The sequence below is a fragment of the Salmo salar genome, chromosome 01 (genome assembly GCF_965601325.2).
Source record: "Salmo salar chromosome 01, fSalSal1, whole genome shotgun sequence".
NCBI classification, from domain to species: Eukaryota; Metazoa; Chordata; class Actinopteri; order Salmoniformes; family Salmonidae; genus Salmo; species Salmo salar.
The window spans coordinates 132,268,009-132,283,450 of NC_138291.1; the positions used below are offsets into that span (position 1 = coordinate 132,268,009).

Below are 15,442 nucleotides of genomic sequence, written 5' to 3' on the forward strand. Positions count from 1 at the left end.
CCTGCTTGCAGAGAAGAAGTCTGGCCAGCACCATGAACAAAGTGAAATGGGAGCTCCCTCCCTCTGCGCAAAATAAGGCACCTGCACAGTCGTTGTACAATGGTGCTGACAAGACTATGTCGATATTGTCTATATTGAATACATCATTTAAACATTCACAGTGTAGGTTGGAAAAGATATGTTAACCCCTAGACTAATGACCTCTCCAAAAGCTAATTGGAGTCAGGAGTTAGATAACCTGCAGTCCAATCAATGAGACGAGATTGGAGATGTTGGTTAGAGCTGCCTTGCCCTAAAAAAACACTCACAAAATTTGAGTTTGCTATTCACAAGAAGCATTGCCTGATGTGAACCAAGACCTAAGATTATGAATTGTGGACTTGCATAAAGCTGGAAAGGGTTACAAAAGTATCTCTAAAAGCCTTGATGTTCATCAGTCATGGTAAGACAAGTTGTTTATAAATGGAGAAAGTTCAGCACTGTTGCTACTCTCCCTAGGAGTGGCCGTCCTGCTTTTACATTTAAGTCATTTAGCAGACGCTCTTATCCAGAGCGACTTACAAATTGGTGGATTCACCTTATGATATCCAGTGGAACAACCACTTTACAATAGTGCATCTAAATCTAATCCAAAGATGACTACAAGAGCACAGCTCAGAATGCTTAATGAGGTTAAGAAGAATCCTAGAGTGTCAGCTGAAGATTTACAGAAATCTCTGGAACATGCTAACATCTCCGTTGACGAGTCTACAATATGTAAAACACTAAACAAGAATGATGTTCATGGGAGGACACCACGGAAGAAGCCACTGCTTTCCAAAAAAAACATTGCTGCTTGTCTGAAGTTTGCAAAGGTGCACGTGGAGGTTTCACAGCGCTATTGGCAAAATATTCTGTGGACAGATTAAACTTCATTTGAGTTGTTTGGAGGGAACACACAACACTATGTGTGCAGAAAAAAAGGCACAGCACACCAACATCAAATCCTCATCCCAACTGTAAAGTGTGGTGGAGGGAGCATCATGGTTTGGGCTGCTTCGCTGCCTCAGGGCCTGGACAGCTTACTATCATCGATGGAAAAATTAATGAAAGGCTATCTGTCCGCCAATTGAAGCTCAACAGAAGTTGGGTGATGCAATAGGACAACGACCCAAAACACAGAAGTAAATCAACAACAGAATGGCTTCAACAGAAGAAAATACACCTTCTGGAGTGGCCCAGTCAGAGTCCTGACCTAAACCCGATTGAGATGCTGTGGCATGACCTCAAGAGAGCAGTTCACACAAGACATCCCAAGAATATTGCTGAACTGTAGTGCCTTGCGGTCGGAGGCCGAGCAGTTGCCATACCAGGCAGTGATGCAACCCGTCAGGATGCTCTCGATGGTGAAGCTATAAAACCTTTTGAGGATCTGAGGACCCATGCCTCCTGAGGGGGAATAGGTTTTGCCGTGCCCTCTTCACGACTGTCTTGGTGTGCTTGGACCATGTTAGTTTGTTGGTGATGTGGACGCCAAGGAAATTGAAGCTCTCATTCTGCTCCACTACAGCCCCGTCGATGAGAATGGGGGCGTGCTCGGTCCACCTTTTCCTGTAGTCCACAATCATCTCCTTTGTCTTGATCACGTTGATAGAGAGGTTGTTGTCCTGGCACCACACTGCCAGGTCTCTGATGTCCTCCCCATAGGCTGTCTCATCGTTGTCAGTGATCAGGCCTACCACTGTTATGTCATCAGCAAACGTAATGATGGTGTTGGAGTCGTGGCTGGCCGTGCACTCATGAGTGAACAGGGAGTACAGGAGGGGACTGAGCACGCACCCGAGGGGCCCCTGTGTTGAGGATCAGTGTGGAGGATGTGTTGTTACCTACCCTTACCACCTGGGGCGGCCCGTCAGGAAGTCCAGGATCCAGTTGCAGAGGGAGGTGTTTAGTCCCAGGGTCCTTAGCTTAGTGATGAGCTTTGAGGGCACTATGGTGTTGAACGCTGAGCTGTAGTCAATTCATAGAATTCTCACATAGGTGTTCTTTTTGCCCAGGTGGGAAAGGGCAGTGTGGACTGCAATAGAGATTTCATCACCAGGGGATCTGTTGGAGCGGTATGCAAATTGGAGTGGGTCTAGGGTTTCTGGGATAATGGTGTTGATGTGAGTCATTAACAGCCTTTCAAAGCATTTCATGGCTACAGACGTGAGTGCTATGGGTCGGTAGTGATTTAGGCAGGTTACCTTAGTCCCTGTGCCCAAGAACACTATGGTGGTCTTACAGACTCACACAGGGAGAGGTTGAAAATGTCAGTGAAGACACTTGCCAGTTGGTCAGCGCATGCTTGGTGTACACGTCCTGGTAATTCGTCTGGCCCAGCGGCCTTGTGAATGTTGACCTGTTTAAAGGTCTTACTCATTGGCTGCGGAGAGCTGGATCACACAGTCGTCCAGAACAGCTGATGCTCTCATGCATGTTTCAGTTTTACTTGCTGTTTTACTCGTCTGGTAGGCTCGTGTCACTGGGCAGCTCTCGGCTGTGCTTCCCTTTGTAGTCTGTAATAGTTTGCAAGCCCTGCCACATCCGACGAGCGTCGGAGCCGGTGTAGTATGATTCAATCTTAGTCTTGTATTGACACTTTGCCTGTTTGATGGTTCGTTGGAGGGCATAGCGGGATTTCTTATAAGCTTCCGGGTTAGAGTGCGGCAGCTCTACCCTTTAGCTCAGTGCGAATCTTGCCTGTAATCCATGGCTTCTGGTTGGGATATGTACGTACAGTCACTGTGGGGATGACGTCCTCGATACACTTATTGATAAAGCCAGTGACTGATGTGGTGTACTCCTCAATGCCATCGGAAGAATCCCGGAACATATTCCAGTCTGTGCTAGCAAAACAGTTCTGTAGTTTATTATCTGCTTCACCTGACCACTTTTTTATAGACCGAGTCACTGGTGCTTTCTGCTTTAATTTTTGCTTGTAAGCAGGAATCAGGAGGATAGAGTTATGGTCAGATTTGTCAAATGGAGGGAGAGCTTTGTACACGTCTCTGTGTGTGGAGTAAAGGTGGTCTAGAATTTTTTTCCCTCTGGTTGACCATTTAACATGCTGATAGAAATGAGGTAAAACTGATTTAAGTTTCCCCGCTTTAAAGCCCCTGGCCACTAGGAGCGCCACCTCTGGATGAGCGTTTTCCTGTTTGCTTATGGCGGAATACAGCTCATTGAGTGTGGTTTTAGTGCCAGCTACGGTCTGTGGTGGTATGTAGACAACAACAAAAAATACAGATGAAAACTCTCTTGGTAGATAGTGTTGTCTACAGCTTATCATGAGATACTCTACCTCAGCGAGCAAAACCTTGAAACTTCCTTAGATATCGTGCAACAGCTATTGTTTACAGATATGAATAGGCACCCGCCCCGTGTCTTACCAGAGGCTGCTGTTCGGTCCTGCCGATAGAGTGCATAACCCGCCAGCTGTATTTTTTTTATGTTGTCATTCAGGCACGACACGGTATTCCAGTTTTTAATGTCCAGTTGGTAGGATATATGTGCTTTCAGGTAGTCCCATTTATTTTCCAGCGATTGAACGTTAGCTAGCAGAACGGAAGGCGAGGGCAGATTAGCCACTCATTGCCTGATCCTCACAAGGCATCCTTGTCTCTTTCCGTGAAACCTACGTTTCCTTTTCCAGGGAATCACGGGGATCTGGGCCTGGTCGGGTTTCTGTAGTATATCCCTCACGTCCAACTCATTAAAGAATGACTCCTCGTCCAATTTGACGTGAGTAATCCCAGTTCTGATGTCCAGAAGCTCTTTTCGGTCATAAGAGATGGTAGCAGAAACATTATTTGGAAAACAAGTTACAAACAACACATAAAAACAAACAAAATAGCATGGTTAGTTAAGAGCCGATAAGATGGCAGCCCTCCCCTCCGATGCCATCGTGATATTCCGCTGAAACTCTGTATGCCATGGGCTCTCCAAACCTGTTCCTGTAGCTACCCAGTGCTCAATTTGGGAAACCAAGTGCAATCTGTTCAGGAACATCGATAGTAACATGTTTTCACAATGAAACAATGAAATATTTTATTAAACTGTTGACAGCCCCTCTGTGCACTGGAGAAAGGAATGAAGGAGAGAGGGGAGGAGATGGAAATGCACAGTGGTGAGATATTCTGTAGATAAAGGTGATGTGTCAGCTTATGAATTATAAAAATACAAAAAATTCCCTATTACTAGGCTATTCAAAATCAAATACAAATTCACTATAATTGTAGGCTAACTCTGTTTGTGTTTAACTTAGGCTAGACCAATTATGTACCAAAGATATCTTATTTTTCTGCTTTTCTGCCATGCGGTAAGCTATGTATTGCATAATGGCACAATCATTATTTTAATTCTTTTTTTTTTTTCAGGCTTGGGGTCATATATAGGCCTATGCGTATGGTGGTTTTGAAGTAACCATAACCTTAGAAAGCACTGTCTATTTCGTTGTGTTAGGCATTGAAACAACAACCATGTTTTCCACTCAGTTTCAACCTGCTGTTGAACTTCATAGAGCACTGAGTACCAGGCCATTAGCGAACTGATTATCATTAGCGAGTTGGTACTACTAACACATGTCCAGAGTGCATAAAAGGAGATTACCGTGACTCAACAGTCACGTAAAACTCACATAGAATGTTTATGCGGTCAAGACTCATGACTGGCACGTAGAATTTTACTGCGGTCATGACTCATGGCTGCCGGTGTGGCGGTAATACAGTCACCACAACAGCCTTAGACATAACACACCATTAAATAACTACCATGGTGGCTTTTACACTCTTATGTACGTGTCATAACCTGCCATAAAATAATGCAATATACACTACTGTTCAAAACTTTGGGGTCACTTAGACATTTCCTTGTTTTTGAAAAAAACATTTTTTTTTGTCCATTAAAATGATATCAAATTGATCAGAAATACAGTGTAGACATTGTTAATGTTGTAAATGACCATTGTAGATTGAAATGGCAGATTTTTAATGGAATATCTACATAGGCGCACAGATGCCCATTATCAGCAACCATCACTCCTGTGTTCCAATGGCACATTGTGCTAGCTAATCCAAGTTTAGCATTTTAAAAGGCTAATAGATCATTAGAAAACCCTTTCAGCACAGCTGAAAACTGTCGTACTGGTTAAAGAAGCAATAAAACTGTCCTTCTTTAGACTAGTTCAGTATCTGGAGCATCAGCATTTGTGGGTTCGATTACAGGCTCAAAATGACCAGAAACAAATAACTTTCTTCTGAAACTCGTCAGTCTATTCTTGTTCTGAGAAATTAAAGCTATTCCATGTGAGAAATTGGCAAGAAACTGAAGATATCGTACAACGCTGTGTACTACTCCCTTCACAGAACAGCACAAACTGGCTCTAACCAGAATTGAAAGAAGAGTGGGAGGCAACTGAGCAAGAGGACAAGTACATTAGTGTTTAGTTTGAGGTTTGAAAAGAAAAAGCCATATCTCAGACTGGCCAATAAAAAGAAAAGATCAAGATGGGCAAAGAACACAGACACTGGACAGAGGAACTCTGCCTAGAAGGCCAGCATCCCAGAGTCGCCTCTTCACTGTTGACGTTGAGACTGGTGTTTTGCGGGTACTATTTAATGAAGCTGCCAGTTGAGGACTTGTGAGGTGTCTGTTGCTCCAGAGCATGCAGGACCTCAGACTGGGGCGAAGGTTTACCTTCCAACTGGACAACGACCCTAAGTACACAGCCAAGGCAACGCAGGAGTGGCTTCGGGACAAGTCTCTGAATGTCCTTGAGTAGCCCACCCAGAGCCCAGACTTGAACCCGATTGAACATCTCTGGAGAGACCTGAAAATAGTTGTGCAGTGACGCTCCCCATCCAACCTGACAGAGCTTGAGAGGATCTGCAGAGAAGCATGTGAGAAACTCCCCAAATACAGGTGTGCCAAGCTTGTAGTGTCATACCCAAGAAGACTCAAGGCTGTAATCTCTGCCAAAGGTGTTTCAGCAAAGTACTGAGTAAAGCGTCTGAATACTTATGTAAATGTATTATTTCAGTTTGTAATTTTTTATTCATTTGCAAACATTTCTAAAAACCTGTTTTTTCTTTGTCATTATGGGGTATTGTGTGTAGATTTATGAGGGAAAAAACAGAACATTTGAATTTATTTTAGAATAAGGCTGTAACGTAACAAAATCTTGAAAAGTCAAGGGGTCTGAATACTTTCCAAAGGCACTGTAATTAGTAAAAACTTAATTTGTATCACTTTGAAATTATTCAAATACCAAATTAATCTTTCAACAATACATTTCGTGATATATTAAACCAGAAATAAAAGTGCAGTTTTATTTGGGACTTACTGTGTTTGTAGACCTGTCAAAAGCTGTTGATCATGTTATTTCATTGAATAAGTTGTCCTCAATAAGCCTTAACACTGATGCTTGTTCATACTTTCATAATTATTTTAGTGATAGAACTCAGGCCATTGTGATTGATGGGGTTAAGTCTGAATTTCTTGAAGTAAATAAAGGTGTACCAAAGGGATTGATTTTGGGACCTATTATTATCTTCACTATTTGTGACTTGTTTCAGGAAACTAGGCGTATGTCGCACGTCACTACTTCACAGGAGAGGCATTTGAACGTAAACATTTATCAAAATATTTTGTTGTTGTTGTTGGCATAAATACTTTCTGGAACATGTTAACTTTCATGTGCCTTAATAACAAACGTGTATGCCATCTGTAAATATGAATACAATTGTTAAATTACAATCCTAATTGGTTTAGCCATGGAAAAAGTCAGGAACCTTCCTGCTAGCCATGATTGGCTGAGATAATGCATGGGCTGGACATGCCGAGAGATGAGATTGGATTGGTCTGCCATATTAAAGCAGTATGTGTATGACATGCTGACCAGACCAGACACGTCGCGTGCGCGAGCATCGCAAAATACATTTAGAAATCCATGTTTTTCAATTATTGCACCCACACTGCTCGCACGCGCCAACGAGCGACTGCGATGCCAAGGGCTAAAATAGAACTCCTTTCTATTTCTGACGCAGATCGCGCTGCAAGTCCTGCCTCTCCCATCTCCTCATTGGTTTATAGAAGCAGGTACCCACATGCCATCTCCTCATTGGTTATACTCAAGTGGGTGATTGAAAAACGAACTGTTTTGCCGGTTGTCGTGGTAATACTATGAAAGTGTAGATGACAATTACCATATATGTTCAAAGATGAAAAAAAGCCTAGAAGGAGGAGAAATGACTAGAAACGATTCAGTTGGCCGTTTTATGTGTGGATTAGTTGTCGGAGTAGAGGACCTTGTGCATTTCAGGTAAAATAACAACTCAATGTTTATATCCCAGGGCAAATTAGCTAGCAACAGCAAGCTAGCTAAATAGGACAAATTAGCTAGCAAGTGCGAGCTAACTAGCTAAATTGCCATACATGTTTAATGCTTTTCGACCTGTCCCCAAATTAATGTCATTGGGTCAGAGTTTGTTTTGATATTTTAACCTGCGTGTCGTGATCGTGTTTGGTGTAGGGGGACAAAATTAATTTATGCACGATAGCGAACGATGGCGCACATGCACAGTCGGTTTGGGTTCCGTGTAACTGCGCAGTACGTGTAGGTAATACTTTCTAATGCATTCTTTTAAAGATATCACGAAGAACTGCAAAAGTGTTGCTAATGTTCTGCACTCGCTGGAATCAATGGAATTCCCGGTGGAAGCCAAGTATGATAGCTAAGGTGATGGGAGAATTCTGGCATTTGATTGCAAATATGCAAACAAATTCAAAAAGAGAACACACAGAAGGCTGTTTTATAAAACACATGTCTACAGATTACATCTTCAAGCTAAGGGCAACCATAGCATCTGTGATGGAGAGAGAGAAGAGTTCATCTACGGGTAACACAGTCTAGCTTCAGCTGAAGTTGGAAGTCTACATACACTTAGGTTGGAGTCATTAAAACTCGTTTTTCAACCACTCCACAACTTTCTTGTTAACAAACTATAGTTTTGGCAAGTCGGTTAGGACATCTACTTTGTGCATGACACAAGTAATTTTCAAACAATTATTTACAGACAGATTATTTAACTTAGAATTCATTGTATCACAATTCCAGTGGGTCAGAAGTTTACATACACTAAGTTGACTGTGCCTTTAAACAGCTTGGAAAATTCCAGAAAATTATGTCTTGGCTTTAGAAGCTTCTGATAGGCTAATTGACATCATTTCAGTCAATTGGAGGTGTACCTGTGGATGTATTTCAAGGCCTAACTTCAAACTCAGTGACTCTTTGCTTGACATGGGAAAATCAAAAGAAATCAGCCAAGACCCCAGAATTTTTTTTGTAGCCCTCCACAAGTCTGGTTCATCCTTGGGAGCAATTTCCAAACACCTGAAGGTACCACGTTCACCTGTGCAAACAATAGTATGCAAGTATAAACACCATGGGATCACGCAGCCATCATACTGCTCAGGAAGGAGACAAGTTCTGTCTCCTAGAGATGAACGTTATTTGGTGCGAAAAGTGCAAATCAATCCCAGAACAACAGCAAAGGACCTTGTGAAGATGCTGGAGGAAACAGGTGCAAAAGTATCTATATCCACAGTAAAACGAGTCCTAGATCGACATAACCGGAAAGGCCGCTCAGCAAGGAAGAAGCCACTGCTCCAAAACGACCATAAAAAAGCCAGACTAAAGTTTGCAACTGCACATGGGGACAAATATCATACTTTTTGGAGAAATGTCCAGTGTGAAACAAAAATATAACTGTTTGGCCATAATTACCCTTGTTATGTTTGGAGGAAAAGGGGGAGGCTTGCAAGCCGAAGAACACCATCCCAACCGTGAAGCACGGGGGTGGCAGCATCATGTTGTGGGGGTGCTTTGCTGCAGGAGGGACTGGTGCGCTTTACAAAATAGATGCCATCATGAGGAAGGAAAATTATGTGGATATAATGAAGCAACATCTCAAGACATCAGTCAGGAAGTTAAATCTTGGTCGCAAATGGGTCTTCCAAATGGACAATGACCACAAGCATAATTCCAAAGTTGTGGCAAAATGGCTTAAGGACAACAAAGTCAAGGTATTGGAGTGGCCATCACAAAGCCCTGACCTCAATCCTATAGAAAATGTGTGGGCAGAGCTGAAAAAGCATGTGAAAGGAAGGAGGCCTACAAACCTGACTCAGTTACACCAGCTCTGTCAGGAGGAATGGGCCAAAATTCACCCAACTTATTGTGGGAAGCTTGTGGAAGGCTACTCGAAATGTTTGACCCAAGTTAAACAATTTAAAGGCAATGCTACCAAATACTAATTGAGTGTATGTAAACTTCTGACCCACTGAGAATGTGATGAAAGTAATAAAAGCTGAAATAAATAATTCTCTCTACTATTATTCTGACATTTCACATTCTTAAAATAAAGTGGTGATCCTAACTGACCTAAGACAGGGAATTTTTACTAGGATTAAATGTCAGGAATTGTGAAACTGAGTTTAAATGTATTTGGCTAAGGTATATGTAAACTTCCGACTTCAACTGTAGCTACATTTTCAGATATTATGTGTTTCTATTTTTGTCAGAAAGTCATTTTCATTTCAAGTTAAAGCGTACTGTTAGCTAGCTAGCTAGCTAACGTTAGCTGGCTGGCTTGCTAGCTAACGTTACGTGTATGATCTGTGTAGTAATATTATTATTATCTCATAAATCCATTTGCATTGCTTGTTATAGCCTAATGTAAGCGAGCTAGCTAACATCGAAGCTGGTTGGTTATATTTAGCAACCTGCAGGTTCATTGTTTAGCTAGCTACATGTCTAAACAAAAGATTCCGCGATGCAAGTAACCATTTCACTATACCTTTTACACCTTCTGCATCCTGTGGATGTGACAAATAAACTTACATTTGATTTCATATAGTGTGTGTTTACTAGAGATGGTACTGTGAAAAACAACATGACCTGCACCAAAGTCATATTAGGATATAACGTTAGAGCCTCCCGAGTGGCACAGCAGTCTAAGGCTGTGCATCGCAGTGCTAGAGGCTTCACTACAGACCCGGGTTCAATCCCAGTCTGTGTCGCCGTGACCAGGAGACTGGCGGTTGCGCAATTGGCCCGTCCGGGTTACCGGAGGGTTTGGCTGGCCGGGATATCCTTGTGCCATCGCGCTCTAACGATTCCCTGTTGGCGGGCCGGGTGCAGTGCTCGGTGGTACGACACATTGGTACGGCTGGCATACCGGTTAAGTGGGCATTGTGTCAAGAAGCAGTGTGGCTTGGCTGGGTTGTGTTTCGGAGGATGCACGGCTCTTGGCCTTTGCCTCTCCCTAGTCTGTACGGGAGTTGCAGCAATGAGACAAGACTGTAACTACCAATTGGATACCATGAAATTGGGGAGAAAAAGAGAAAAGAAGAAAAAAAAGATTGTTCTTCAATTGACCGTGCTCCTGCATATAAATGTTTAGGCATTTGGATTGATATGGATGTGACATTTTAAAAACATATAGATGAGCTGGTTAAGAAGCTAAGTTTTAAAGTTGGCTTTTAATACAGAAACAGATTGTGCAGTAGGAAGCAGATTATTCAGTCAACCTTTTTATATTTCTTGATTATGGTGATATTATTTATCAAAGTGCAGCTGCTACTTCTCTTAAACCTTTGGATGCCATCTACCATAGTGCCCTTCATTTTGTTACAGGTGACAGCTTTCATTAATATGATTTTTTTTTAAATGTAATTTTTACCCTTTTTTCTCCCCAATTTTGTGATGTCCAAATGGTAGTAGTTACAGTCTTGTCCCATTGCTGCAACTCCCGTATGGATACGGGAGAGGAGAAGGTCGAGAGCCATGCGTCCTCCGAAACATGACCCTGCCAAGCCGCACTGCTCGCTTAACCTGGAAGCCAGCCGCACCAATGTGTTGGAGGAAACACCGTACAACTGGCGACCGAAGTCAGTGTGCATGCGCCCAGCCTGCCACAAGGAGTCGCTAGAGCGCAATGGGACAAGGACATCTCGGCCGGCCAAACCCTCCCCTAACCCGGACGACCCTGGGCCAATTGTGCAACACCTCATGGATCTCCCTGTTGCGGCCACCTGGGATCTGTAGAAACGCCACTCGGGAGGCCCTATAGGTGACAGTTTTGATACTTATCATAAACAGAAGTTTATGAAGTAGGGCCTTGTAAACAAAAAGGGAGTAATGTAGAGGTCTACGGGTCTTTGGGGAAGTCCAGACAACAACATAGACCTCCACATTACTCCCTTTTTGTTTACAAGGCCCTACTTCATAACCTTCTGTCTAATCTAACTTTGCTGTTAAAGTATAGGCATCTGAGTTGCCTAACCCGTTCAGAGGATTGGTTAACTCTTGAGGTTGCTGTGTTTTAATGCACTGTATTGTTGGAACAATATACATTTCATCTTGATGTTCTGGTGCCGTTTGGGCACTTATTTGTGGAGGAATGTAACTCTTTTTCTGGGTAATGTGATTTTTTATTTGTTCTTCCCATTACTGTGTTTTTGTAAATCTGGGGATCCAAGATCTTTTACATATTATCGCCCAATATCTGCACTATGTTTTTAAAAAATCCTAGAGAAACTGGTTTGTAAAAGAACGTTGAAACATTTAAACCAACACTGTATTCAATATGAGCACCAATATGGTTTTCATAAAAACTACCACACAGATATGTCTCTTTCACAACTTGTGGATAAAAAATCTTTACAGCCCTGAACAACAATGAATACACTCTTGGCATCTTTTTAGATTTATCAAAAGCATGGTTGATCATGAAATATCACTATATTGCATTATTACAGTTTTCATGATTTTACATATAAATGGCTATATAATTATGTTTATGATAGAGAACAATTTGTATATGCAAATGGTTGTGCACCTACCAGGGCCAAGACATTCTGTTGCGTTTCACAGGGTTCAATCCAAAGACCTTGCTGCTGTGTCTTCTACCGTAATTCCCATTCTTTTTGCTAATGATTTTATCACTCTAGAATTTTGATTCACTAATCAATGAAGCCAATTCAGGCATGGCCAAGTTTTCTGAATGGTTCCAGATAAATTAATAATCTTTAAATGTTAAAAAATCCATCTTCATTGTATTAACTGGTAAGAATAACAAATAGCAAACAATAGAATAGAAAAATCTCAATTGGGGGGAATAAAATGGACCAGGTTTCATCCACTCGATTCCTAGGTGTTTCAATTGATAAAAAGTTATAAATCATATTCATTTTGTTCAGAGCAAAGTATCATCAGAAAGATTAGTGGTTTGGTTCATCATGCTTGCTACCTAATACTACACTATAGATTAATTTACCAATATCTCATTTACTGCAATATTGTCTGGGCCAGTACATACTGAATGCTTCCTACCTACACAAATGATTCATCACACCAAATACATTTACAAGACTAGCCACCCCCTTTAACTACTTGGCTCCATCGGTCCCTCTGTTTAAGAAACTGAATATATTGTATATCTACAACATTTAATATACTAAAATTATGCACCTTCATCTACAAATACAGCCTACTTAAACCCTTCAATGGATTCTTCCAGGTTAATTCCCAAACCCATGGATACAACACAAGACACTGCGATAACCTGCATCCTCCCACTGCCGCACTTCACTGTCCATTCTCTATCAGATACAGGTTCCATACTCTGGAATTCCTGCATAGACTAGGGGTTAGCCTGATGAACCAAACTACCCAGTAGTCTCCTCCATGCAGTTTTTTTTATCTGTAATGTTATGTCTTTCACTTGTTTTCTTTGGTGCAAATAAATAAAACCTAAAAACCCAAATAAGCTAGTTCATGTTATTAATAAAGTTAGCTAGCTTGCTTAAAGCTTGAATCCTTCATTGGTGTAACTATCACCTACGTTGGGGATATTACAACAACAAGACATGCTGCTGCAAATAACAAACACCGTTTTTTTGTAATTAGTTCCAGTTCTCTGCTGCCAATGACTGGAACGAACTACAAAAATCTCTAAAACGGGAAACACTTATCTCCCTCACTAGCTTTAAGCACCAGCTGTCAGAGCAGCTCACAGATTACTGCACCTGTACATAGCCCATCTATAATTTAGCCCAAACAACTACCTCTTCCCCTACTGTATTTATTTATTTTGCTCCTTTGCACCCCATTATTTCTATTTCTACTTTGCACTTTCTTCCACTGCAAATCTACCATTCCAGTGTTTTACTTGCTATATTGTATTTACTTCGCCACCAGGGCCTTTTTTGCCTTTACCACCCTTATCTCACCTCATTTGCTCACTTTGTATATAGACTTATTTTTGTACTATATTATTGACTGTAGGTTTGTTTTACTCCATGTGTAACTCTGTGTGGTTGTATGTGTCAAACTGCTTTGCTTTATCTTGGCCAGGTCGCAGTTGTAAATGAGAACTTGTTCTCAACTTGCCTACCTGGTTAAATAAAGGTGAAATAAATAAATAAAAAATAAAAAACAGATTTGTTGTCATGTTTAGGTTGAAAAGGTCAGTGGTGAATGTACAACTCGGCAACTTGGGTAACAAAATGTTCTCAGAGTTTCCCACTTGTAATTATGACTTGGAGGTTCGTTCAAGTGAAACTTCCGAGTCAAAACTCTGAACTTCAGATAATTCCGACAGCATGTAAAGGCCCCATATGACATCTGTTGCAAAGCGCATATAAAACACATCAAGTGTGCACATGTTGTGTAGGGTGCACAAATTGAATTTGAGAGCGTGCAAGTGTGTCATTGGGAACATAAAAGAGTGGAGTCAGAGTGGAGATATTTCCCCCCTGAAGAAATACTAATTAAATGTAAAGATTCAGAAGTTGTTGCAAATATACCCTGCCCGGATGTCTCTTCTCACACAAATATTTAAATTTTACTCTTCAAAATCCATCTCGATCTAGCCGAGTGAATCTCAAGCTATAATATTTTACAGGTAGTTGTCAGTGTCAAAATTCTAACCAATGAGATAGCCTGGAATAAACTACTGAAATGCAATTGGTCAGGAATTTTTGGACCAATCAGCTGGTTGACTGGTTTGTTTAAATGCATATTCATAACACTTACTTGGTATCCTGGATCCCCTAACTCCCCTCTCTCTCCTTTGTCTCCTGGAGGACCCTGATCAAAAACAGAAGAATAGGTCGATATTAAAGACCCTCAGAACCGTATTGGGATTAGTAATGAAAGATGAGATTAGACAATAGGGAGTAACTTACTCTGTCGCCTGGAGGACCAGTAGGACCCTCAACCTTCCCATCATCCCCCTGCTCGCCCTAATATAAAGAAACAATGTTAGTGGAGCCATTCAATGGAAGACAATACAATTTACCTCTCACAGATTGCTCACTGAAAGTGTACTGTTTCTTCAAAGAGGGTTGGTTAGTGTCCTGAATGATCCTACTGTAACTGTGTAGACATGGCAGATCAAAAAACTCAAAAACATATCACATCAGTGCATGAAGCAAATATGGTTCTCTCTCTCACTCTGCAAAATAAAAGCTTTGCAGTGTTTACGCCATGCTTAAATGACTAGCTTTAGCCAGGGTTGATTTGTTGTTTGTTAGGCAATACAGTGGGGCAAAAAAGTATTTAGTCAGCCACCAATTGCGCAAGTTCTCCCACTTAAAAAGATGAGAGAGGCCTGTAATTTTCATCATAGGTACACGTCAACTATGACAGACAAAATGAGAAAAAATCCAGAAAATCACATTGTAGGATTTTTAATGAATTTATTTGCAAATTATGGTGGAAAATAAGTATTTGGTCACCTACAAACAAGCAAGATTTCTGGCTCTCACAGACCTGTAACTTCTTCTTTAAGAGGCTCCTCTGTCCTCCACTCGTTACCTGTATTAATGGCACCTGTTTGAACTTGTTATCAGTATAAAAGACACCTGTCCACAACCTCAAACAGTCACACTCCAAACTCCACTATGGCCAAGACCAAAGAGCTGTCAAAGGACACCAGAAACAAAATTGTAGACCTGCACCAGGCTGGGAAGACTGAATCTGCAATAGGTAAGCAGCTTGGTTTGAAAAAATCAACTGTGGGAGCAATTATTAGGAAATGGAAGACATACAAGACCACTGATAATCTCCCTCGATCTGGGGCTCCACGCAAGATCTGACCCCGTGGGGTCAAAATGATCACAAGAATGGTGAGCAAAAATCCCAGAACCACACGGGGGGACCTAGTGAATGACCTGCAGAGAGCTGGGACCAAAGTAACAAAGCTTACCATCAGTAACACACTACGCCGCCAGGGACTCAAATCCTGCAGTGCCAGACGTGTCCCCCTGCTTAAGCCAGTACATGTCCAGGCCCGTCTGAAGTTTGCTAGAGAGCATTTGGATGATCCAGAAGAGGATTGGGAGAATGTCATATGGTCAG

At 41.6% G+C, this 15,442-nt stretch overlaps 1 protein-coding gene across 1 annotated transcript in view; it reads right to left on the minus strand.

Moving 5' to 3' along the window:
• Nucleotides 1-15,442, minus strand: part of col27a1a (collagen, type XXVII, alpha 1a) — a 365,335-nt gene that overhangs the window by 58,742 nt on the left and 291,151 nt on the right. The window contains exons 42-43 of the mRNA XM_045688056.2: nt 14,269-14,325; nt 14,117-14,170 (exon numbers count right to left, since the gene is read on the minus strand). Coding sequence (XP_045544012.1) covers nt 14,117-14,170; nt 14,269-14,325 — 111 coding nt within the window. The remainder of the gene's footprint in view (nt 1-14,116; nt 14,171-14,268; nt 14,326-15,442) is intronic.